Source organism: Montipora capricornis, chromosome 8 (assembly GCF_036669925.1).
Source record: "Montipora capricornis isolate CH-2021 chromosome 8, ASM3666992v2, whole genome shotgun sequence".
NCBI lineage: Eukaryota > Metazoa > Cnidaria > Anthozoa > Scleractinia > Acroporidae > Montipora > Montipora capricornis.
In genome coordinates, this window is record NC_090890.1 from 20,274,823 (window position 1) to 20,284,822 (window position 10,000).

The 10,000-nt window shown below is 39.3% G+C and overlaps 3 protein-coding genes across 3 annotated transcripts in view; 2 read left to right on the plus strand and 1 right to left on the minus strand.

Moving 5' to 3' along the window:
• LOC138059592 (formin-like protein 2) overlaps positions 1-10,000 on the plus strand; it is a 106,361-nt gene that overhangs the window by 6,517 nt on the left and 89,844 nt on the right. The window lies entirely within an intron of this gene.
• LOC138059964 (P2X purinoceptor 7-like) lies at positions 2,112-3,577 on the plus strand. Its single transcript, XM_068905624.1, has 2 exons — positions 2,112-2,364; positions 3,144-3,577. Exons 1-2 carry the CDS (start codon positions 2,144-2,146, stop codon positions 3,565-3,567), a joined length of 645 nt encoding a protein of 214 aa, XP_068761725.1. The 5' UTR covers positions 2,112-2,143; the 3' UTR covers positions 3,568-3,577.
• Positions 4,359-8,456, minus strand: LOC138059611 (uncharacterized). The gene is made up of 9 exons (XM_068905235.1): positions 7,985-8,456; positions 7,635-7,842; positions 7,270-7,534; positions 6,752-7,023; positions 6,107-6,390; positions 5,722-5,908; positions 5,323-5,550; positions 4,646-4,817; positions 4,359-4,553 (listed from the first exon to the last, which is right to left on the minus strand). The coding sequence occupies exons 1-9, from the start codon at positions 8,450-8,452 to the stop codon at positions 4,376-4,378; spliced, it is 2,262 nt and encodes a 753-aa protein (XP_068761336.1). The 5' UTR covers positions 8,453-8,456; the 3' UTR covers positions 4,359-4,375.

Sequence of the window (10,000 nt, forward strand, 5' to 3'; positions counted from 1 at the left end):
AAAACACAAATCAGTTTACCAAAACACAAACCAATTTACCAAAGCACAAATCAGTTTACCAAAACACAAATCAATTTTTCAAAACACAAACCAATAATCGAAAGACTGGGCACTTGGTCTGTGATTAACCAGTGAGAGCCTGTGGGAGTCTAGAAGGGGCTAATTCCCAGGATTTCCCGCGTCCAACATGGCAACTTTTATTATGCTGTAGACATTTTCACGAAAAATGTTTTGCCACAACTGTGGATCTGAAGTGTTACAGGAATATTTATATTGCTCTTAATTTGGACAAAAGTTAGAAATTGCCGTGCCATCTTTTCGATAACTGTACAGTTGTCCTCCAAAAATATAACGGAAAAGGAAGCAATAGAGGTGGATTCAGTTACAATGCTATCCTTTGCTTTCTTGAGAAGTATCATGATGTGTCGATGTCGTTGTTAACGCTTAAAAGGAGGCTATCTCAAAAGAAACAAAACAGACGTTGATTTGTCTGACATCGAGAGATTGATGCGGAACAAGCTGGATATTATGGCCCAGGCAGCATTTCTGGTTACAGAGGGATGTGGCATACATTGCGTGTGAAGTATGGCTTGTATATTCGAAGGCTAGAGGTGGCATCACTTTTAAGAAGGTTAGACCCAGCTGGAGTTGAAGAGCGAAAAAGGCACAACTGGAAAAGAAGAAAGTACAACTCACCTGGACCGAATTACTGCTGGCATGTGGATGACACCACTAACAATGATCCAAAGGTCATGGCCAAGTATTTTGTAGACTGTGTTGTTCATTAGTGAGAATTGATTGTGGAAGAGAGAATGTAGTAATTGCAGGTGTACAGAGCTTCCTAAGAGCAGAGTGTAATGATGATTTAGCTGATGAAAAAGCACACCATTATGGTCCTTCCGCTGGAAACCAACAGATAGAGGCTTGGTGGTCCTACTTCCGCCACAGCCGTCTCACTTGGTGAATTAACTTCTTCAAAGATCTTGTAGACTGTGGGGTATTTTGACCTGACAATACGGGTCATGAGGAATGCTTATGGTTCTGCTTTGTAGAGTTAATCCAGCAAGATCTAGATTTTGTGAAGATTCATTGGAATACACACTATATTCGCCAGTCAAGGCATGATACAGTTCCTGGAAAACCAGATGAACTATATTTTCTCCCAGAAAACTTTGGTTTCTCAGACCTGTTGCAACCAGTGTCTCCTGAAAAGGTCCATGAAGCCAGAATAAAATGTAAAACAACTGATTCAAAGAATGACTTCCAGGAGTACTTTAGTCATGTTTTGTCTCTGCTTAATGTTTTGAAGCCCACTAATTGGAAAGAAGCTTTAAATAATTATGTTGTCTTAATTCTTATTTAATAACAGTTGCTTTATAAACCTGAATATTGTAGTCCACAACCAAGTGCAAACATGTACATGTAGGTGAAAAAATAGGACATAATTCCCAGTAACCATTGAAATACCACCTACCTGGTCTTTTTATTTTCCTTTATTTCTATTTCAAGCCTCCCTTTTGGACAGTCCAAATTTATAAAAAACCTGACCTCTGCAGTAGCCTGCCGCCACCTTTGCATAAGTGATTGACAAAAAAAGCTCACCAGGGGGGCTTAAAAGAGAGAGAGTACTAGTTGATTTAGTGAAATTTAGGTTAAGGGTTAACATGAAATCTCATACACTGTTATAGAAATAAAATCACAAAATTCATTTTTAAATCATCCGTAAATTTTCCTGTTGGAAAATCCTCACTTTTTTTTGAGAATACCTGTCACTGGCTGACTGATAAATATCACCATACAGTGTACATTTCAAATATGTTCCTTGCCAAAACTACTATTTTCTTGATCATGTATATGTACTTACTTATGTAGTTAATGTACATGTACCAAGCATGACCATGCTAATTGAAGCTAAATTTAAAGGGCAACTGTCACCTAAAAAACACTTTTTCGCAAAAACGTTCCCCGTAGTCCATTTGTATTGATGGAATAAAAAAGTTCATCTTTCGAAGCTTCCTTCCCCGTTAATTCAGCCTTGAAAGTTCGTATTTTGCCGCTCGTTGGCAGTTCCACCATGAAAACTTCGATTCTGGGTCATGTGACATCATACGTCATACGTGTGTAACTTTCACAAAGCACTGAAATGGCCGACTCATCGAGTAGCAGTGATAGCTCCACTTCTGGATCTGATTTATCTGATTTCGAGGGAGCTGTAGGGGAGGATACGATGGAAAATGAAGTTGTGTCTTTCGCCGGTATTCAGCCATGGCGTTTTGAGCCTCCAGGGAGAGTTGTTGCGACACAAGAGCGTGAGGATGATATCGAACGTCCACGCCGTCGTTGTGACCAAGATAGTGAAGAATGGTGAGTTTCTTGAAGCCTTGGATGTCAAAATGGCAGCGACTTTCCAAGTTAAATTGTTTTAACACAATTGAAAGTAGTCGTGACTATTTTTCCATTCATTATATTTACTGTAGCTTCAATAAACACCTTTCGATCAGACGAAAATGCTGTTGCTACTTGTTTACGTGTCCATGTACTCACTGTGTTCGCTTCAGTACTTGATTAATTTACATTACCGAGGTACCGGCTTTCAACTTAGAATGCTCGCTGCTTTGTTCACTTCTTCGTGAAACAAACAATCGCAGAAGCTGCGAGTGTTGCAACAGAATAATTATTGGCTTCCATCATTGTGCTATTCTGTTCCACTTCTCGTGATATCAGTTTCGCCAAATTGTTATAAAGGCTTATTTTTCGTATTCGCCGGCTCCAGAATTTCACTTTTTAGGGTGTGTGGAATTTTAATTTGAACCTTTTCGAAAGAGCAGAAAGATGTCTCCTTTGTTTATTTTGTGAAGTTTCGAATACAAACGATGCACCCATGCTTCAAACCAATTAGTGTCTTGTGTTTTCATGCCTATCCTTTTTGACCGCGCTATCAGCCTGATAGTCGGATTCTTCTGGCTTTCCATGATCTTATAGAAATCTAGGAATTTCTTTTACAATATTTTACACAAGAAGGTGATAAGTTTCAAACAAGCCTTACTATTAGTAGAAAACTATTTTACAGCACACCATCATGGAAATAGGAGAAGAATGTCCTCTCATGACCTTTTCAATTATAAACTATCGTTGATGGATAGGTGCCTCTGTGGAAATTGCCACAAGATGTGGCGAGAAGAAGAGAATATTTGCTGCCGGGAGATTGAAGAGATTCAAAGAAAAAATTTGGAGGCTGTCGAGATAGAGCACCTAGGAGCACCTCCGGATTGTATTGTTCAGCACCCTGGCTTCCAGGCTGTGTGCCTCAACCACTGGGTGTTACAGGCAGCTTGGCTTCAGTACAAACAACAGTATGGGACCTCTGCATATGAAGGTCCTGATCATAAAAAGAGTAGGCACGTAGCCTACAGGCAATTAGTTAGGTGGTGCTGGGGAGTTCTTGGCAAGGAAATCAGAGTTCCTCTGCCTTCTTGTGCAGTTAACTGCATCAGAGCTCACTTCCAAGAGCCTAGGAGGTCTGAAGATGATATGGTGTTTTCAGGATTTAGATATGCAGATGAATAGCAATAGACAAACTTGAATTTTATTTTTGTAGAGTGCTTTTCAGTCATGACTAGCCACCATATTGGATTAAGAAAACAAAAGAAATAATTTGCGTGAAATAGTATTTCAGTTCCCACATGACTAGTGTGCGACACCAACATGGCTGTCGTGACATCATGTGAAAACACTACAACACATTTTTGGGCATAAAACTTGTACATGTATAATTGTGAGGACCTAGCCTAATTCACTAAGCTAGATCTGTTATATCTGCTAACAAAACTTGCTATTGCTTCTTCTCTGTCAGGCCTTTGAGCTGATGCAGCAAGGGGTGGTGGAGTATTGGTCTGCAGAACACCCATATACTCCTTCAATGCTCTTGGGTTATCCTCGTAACTAAGAAAGAGCTTTGCAATGGCACTGGAGCAATAACCTAGGAGACAAAATCTTGCGTTAGCAATGAAGTGTGAGGTGATTGGCGCATTAGGGGATGATTTGCCATGCTCGAGTCGTGATATATATTGTACAGTTGTCATTGCTTTTGTTTTGGTACCCCATTTATTGTGGTATTTCATTTTTACATTATAGCCAATGAATCACACTACAATATTGATATCAACTGACTATTTGGGCAGGGATGAACTACTGGTACAGCAAGGCAGGGGAAAACAACAGTACATTTAATTTGTCAATATTAATAGGATTTCTGTTGATCATTGCATTGTCAACAAATTTAGTGATACATTATTATTATTTATTATTATTATTTATTGCTGTTATTACAATTATTATTATTGTTATTATTATTATTATTATTATTATTTATTTTTTATTTTTTTATTATTGATTTGATCCTACCATAAGTTGGTTCTGTTTTAACTTGTCTGACTGCTGGCCCCTCTTTCTTAGCCTTTGGAAACCTGATGGAATAGCATGGCCTCCCATCCAATGTCACTGCCTGCATTCTGTCTGCATTTTCATTGTAGTGCAAGGCAGAAAGGCACAATCTGTTAAGCAATAAACACTGAATATAGTTGCCTGCTCTATCAGGAAAGGTGACCAAAAAGGCAAGGAATGCCTTACAGTGTACTCGACTAACCGTGTGTACATTCCCCAGTATGAAAAAGCAGTGTGCTTGGGAACAAAGTGAATGTCCAAACTGTGTTTTGCTTCTAGAGCTGAAGTTTGGTATCTTGGTGACAGTTTGGCTATGTCTTTCAGTAGTTGAGGCTTGAGTACCAGTTCCTCTAGTTTTACAGCAGAAGTTGAGCCTGTGGATTTACATGTACACATCGCATAAAAACACGTTTAGATCATCTAGTAACAATAGTATTCTCTGGGTTTTTGGTTATATCGTTTTTAATCAATGGGAAAGGGACAACAAATCAAAGCTGAAAAGCCTTTCATTATTTCCCGTGTTGTCCTTAGTCAATAAATTTGGAGGAAAAGAAACTTATTAAGGCAATATTACAAACATTTAAAATGCTGTCTGTACCCTGTTTACATGTTGGCTCTTGAGCAAGTATGTGCACGAGCAGATATTTTTTGGCTGATTGTGATATCTCGGTCAGTTATACCGGTAATAATATAATATTCCCATCTCATTATTATATAGAATCTACTTAGTCGCCTTCAGTTCCCAAACTGGTGTTGGAACAGAGTTTGACTTGAGAGATTAGTGTCAGAACTGTATGCTGTTGCATCATGAATTGTACCATCAGTCATAGTTGTTTATTTGTTTACCTGGTATTAGCCATAGTCTAGTTCGGGCTTCACCTTCCAGTTCTCCATGCCCACATTCAGGATACAAATTATTATTTACATCAGCATGTAAGTTTTGGATGTGAAGGGGTAACATTTTCCACTTTGCCTGCATCAATGGACCATTGCCATCTGGTGATGAAGCTGCACACCAGTACATGTGATTGGAAATGGACTGGCGCCATTGAGCGACATCCTCACATTCTTTCTTTTTGGCCAGTTTGTCGATCTTTTTGCTAAGACCTGTTCCAAGGTGATTATATAAATAACATTGCTGAATATTTAGAACTGAATACATCTAGCATGATAGAAAGGTATGCTTGGCGGGCGTTAGCGATGCTCAAGTGGTCCTTATGCATTGGTTCGGATGTGCCAGCTATCTGTTATGTTTATTTAACATGATCGATCCATTACCTTTCGATACATGCCAGATGTCAAAATAGTGACTGGTGTCAGGCATATTTCTGCGAATCCATGCCTCATTTTGCTTGTGCCTGTCAGTGATAATCTGAGAAATTTTTAGTCCAGCATTGTTGATACATGCGACGGCGCGAACCAACCCTTCGTGTTCCATCCACGCACTATTCTTGACTTCGTTGCTCTAAAAATAATAAGATCTTGACATTGTCCGTATTGTCAGGAATAATATGAAAGTCGAGGCATTGAAGACATTATATTGGTAAGAATACACGTTAAGAATACAGTCAATAAATTATACTATATTTACGTAGCTAGTGTACAGAAGCGGACATGGGACCTTTTGGAGACTGAGTGGACCGGGTAAATAGTAGGTGCTAACCTGCACTAGCTGAAAATCCACCACTCTGTTGATCTGTTGTTCCATAAAAGTAAACGAACCAAATTTTGCACAGTAGCCAGGCGAGTCACATCTACCATCGCCAGCTACCACCAGCCCCCCTTCACGTTCAGCCAAGTCATCTAGGAGTTGTTGCTGGTGATTGCGCCATTCCTGGATTACGACAGGGTTGACGTAGAAGCGTGTGTGTCTGTAGAAGGTGCGCTCGGAGATGCAGGCAACGTTCATAAGTTTCAACATCCGGAGAGCTTTAGCTGTAGACGATCCTGTGATAAAAAACAAATGAGAAACAAACACATGCGATGACGACCATACACTTGGAAAAAAAAAATCACAGCTCGTCCATATAATTTCGGGAACAGGAGATGGTTCTTGATCACCGGGCGTGGGTAAAAAGTTTTGCGTTCTGGGGCCAACAACTCTGTTATTACTTGTGACTTTGGAAAGCATGACCCACCACTTATTACCCATGATCAAGGAACATTAGTCTCGCCCTACAACTACCGTGCGCATTTTTGTGGTTAATTCGTTGTATAGACCACGTTAAAACTGTCATGCGTTGTGTACTAGTCTGATTTTAGTATCTGGTTCTGGTTTCTTGTGCTACATATACAACTGGCCACTCACCGGATAGTAAAATGGAAGACGAAAGCAACAAGTTTCCAACAGGCATCCTTCCCCTGACAAACGGTTGATTGAACCAAACGTTGGTAAAACTGCACTTCTCTTCAGTGCACCAGTAATGTATTTTGACCATTGTACCGATTTCCTTAAGAATGCGCGCCTCAGCAAAACCAGCACAAATGGGACATGAGGCAAACAAACTTAGCAGGTTTGTCTCGAACACAATGAACTTTCTCTCTTCGTGGGGTTTAGCACTGTCGTTAACTTCTTTTGATCTAAGTTGTAACAATAAACCAATTGAACATTTTCAAGGGCATGTCTGACATAGACTTGGAAATACAATTTCAAACTTTCCCGTTTAAGGGAAACGTGTTATTGTCAAGGAATGAAATTTAAAAAAAAATTGGAAGTCCGAAATGTCTATAATTTCCTTATTCAACGGTGGAAACACTAAAGATAGCACAATTGAGTCATCTTCGCATAATAGACACAAACAAAGAAAAGTTCAATTTTAGTCTTACTGCTCAGATTTTGTGACTGAATCTTTCTCCTCTGCCTCCTTTTCCTCATCTTCTGATTCGAAAGACGGAGTGTAGTCCTCATCGTCAACGTCAACGTCTTCGAAGGGATTGGAATCAATTTCTTGCTGAAGTTGTTCTTCGTGTGCATCATAGGGAGTGTTTCTTTTCTTATCCTCATTGAGGAGGGTTAAGAGAGGAAGATTTGCTATGTTGCACTGCGACCCCATGTCAACCAAAATCTTCTTTTTGGGGGATACCTGAGCACCTGAAGTGATCAATAAGACAACAAAGATATCTCAACGGGTTGTTAATAGAATAATTTCAAAGACCATGTGATGTTTAATATAACAAGTTTGTTTAATTACCTTTACTACGACAAATTGGACGGCGAAGTCCTTTTTGGGTTCCTTTGTTTTGCTTGAACAATTCAGCGCAAGGAAAAAACATCTCACTTTGGTTATAACCAGGAACCTGTTCTGCTTGGGCTTTCTCGTCATCAATATGACCACTTGTGGATGGCTTTTCCATATCGACTGACCCAGTCTCTTGCATTTGCTCAAACTGTGCCACAAGCTTTGTGCCAAAAAAATACCTTTGGATCAGTATCAGTACAAGTTCTCAAGTGGCAGAAATGATTAAAAGCACATTCCACGCATTGTCATGGCATAATTTTGTTAATCAGTTAGAGGGTTAAGTTGAGTGTTGTGTAAAAGAAACGTACCCGATTTGCCGTTAACTTTGATAGAGCGCGACTTCGCCGCTTTGGTGTCTCCCTGTCACTTGATTCGTCCGCCTTCGTTTTCGCGGGAGGTAACTTTCTTTTTAGTCTCCGTGCTTCGTCAAGTTGCTGGACAGTAGGACTTACTTGAATTGTTGGCACGGCGTCATCCTTCAGTTTAAGTCTGGAAGCAAACCCAGCCAATTTCGCCCCCATACCGTGGTAGCACTCTGGAGAAAAATGGTTACTGCAGATGTGCCCAGATCCTGGCTGCCAGTTATCGTCTCTTTTCGTTAGCACGAACTGAATCCATTGTTGCCGTAGCCGGTCATTTTTCGGAAATTGATGCAAACTCACGTTTTGCGCATTGGTGTTATTGCAAAACATTACTACACAGCGCTTCCCGGGGTCTCTCTTTTTCTTGCTTCCCTTTGGATCACCGGCCTTTTCATTTCCCGAGTCCATCGCGGAGACACTTGTAACCTCTGAACTGGGTTGTAACTTAAGCTTCAGCTATTAAAAGGCTCGTCCAAACTTCCACATATCACGTCTCACATGACAATAAAAAACTTACATACATTCATCCGTTTCGCGCAATCACTCGTTTGCATTCACTGTGTTTATTTGGGCTTTTATTAATTCACATTATTTATATTGAAAATATCTGTCTTCCATTTTTAAATGCTACACCTTGCCGGCTTAATTAAAGACACGATAAAAAGTTCATCTCTTCAATCAATAGTCCCATCGACACAATCATTAAAGCCGATCGGCTTGCTTATGTGTCGTCTCATATTTTGCTAAAACATTTCAGAATGTACAACTTAGATCTTCGTTGATGTAAAAAAATTAATGGTCTAAGCAATCCGTGCTTTACTGCCGTTATACTTTGATAGCAAACTACTACTATGGCTTTCTATGGCATTATGTATGTTACAATGTTTACATTTATCTTTTAAGAAGTTTTGACCTTCGTCGGTCAATTCATTTAATCCGTGGTTGACACATGCGACAAAGGATAAATAATGAACGTGTTTGTGCCTCATCACCGCTAATTTTTATTAGACGGCATCCAACAGAAGTTTTGTGTGCGACTTGTACGTGACACAAACCGAGGGATTTGACCGGACTGCTCCACTTCTTACACACTTATGACGTAATGACCACACGTGACATCAACCAAAAGCGTTTTCAAAATGGCCGCCAAACGACCGTGGAAAAAAATTCCTATTTAATTCGCTTTTGCTTATGAAGTCAAACTTTCGGCAAAAAGCAAGTATTTATACTAAGGGCTAATCAAATCGACGATAAAAAAATATACGATTTTTTCCGTCAGATGCCCTTTAAAATAAAAAATGATATTCTGGTTATTGAAACTGAAGGAAAATGACTTGGTGCACTTGTTATTACCAGCAAAATGTGAACATTTTATTGAAACATTTTTAACAGTGATACCAGAAATTAATAACAGCAACGACCACATGCGTTATACAGGGTTAAATAATGGGTCAGAATGTCATCATTCGGTTCAAATACACTGTATATTATTAAAGTATAACATCATGAATACGTGCATTGAAATTACAGACTGAGCTAAACAGTAAGTAATTTTATCCAAAGTATCTACATTGTAAATGTGAACATTATAATTTATTTACAATGTAGCTAATAGCATAACTACTAAGGTTATGGTTGAAAACTACCTTTGACTATGTGTTACAGCCCAATATAATTCAAACTTTACCAAAACCAGGTGAGCTGAACATGCATTCTGTGAAGTCATTCTTAAATGACTCATAATTGGTGAGCAAATCACAAACTGGAAAGCCTAGGGTGCAGGAGCAGGTGTTTGCTGTTAGTTTCAAACATGATAGTTAAACTTGTGTCAAACACAATAGCAGGCATTGCATCACATCTTGTTACAAACTGCAAAACATGTGAAAGATCCACTTTACTGGTGTGAATCTCTTCTGTGTCAGGATCTAGGACATTAATTTTGATGTCACTAAGCCT

Excerpts from the sequence above, each read along its gene's own strand:
- LOC138059964 (XM_068905624.1), top strand. The coding sequence starts at position 2,144 with ATGGCCGACTCATCGAGTAGCAGTGATAGCTCCACTTCTGGATCTGAT. Across the intron at positions 2,365-3,143 it reads GACCAAGATAGTGAAGAATG|GTGCCTCTGTGGAAATTGCC; the intron begins GTGAGTTTCTTG and ends GTTGATGGATAG.
- LOC138059611 (XM_068905235.1), bottom strand. The coding sequence starts at position 8,452 with ATGGACTCGGGAAATGAAAAGGCCGGTGATCCAAAGGGAAGCAAGAAA. Across the intron at positions 7,535-7,634 it reads TCCAATTTGTCGTAGTAAAG|GTGCTCAGGTATCCCCCAAA; the intron begins GTAATTAAACAA and ends TGATCACTTCAG. Across the intron at positions 5,909-6,106 it reads TGGATTTTCAGCTAGTGCAG|AGCAACGAAGTCAAGAATAG; the intron begins GTTAGCACCTAC and ends TATTATTTTTAG.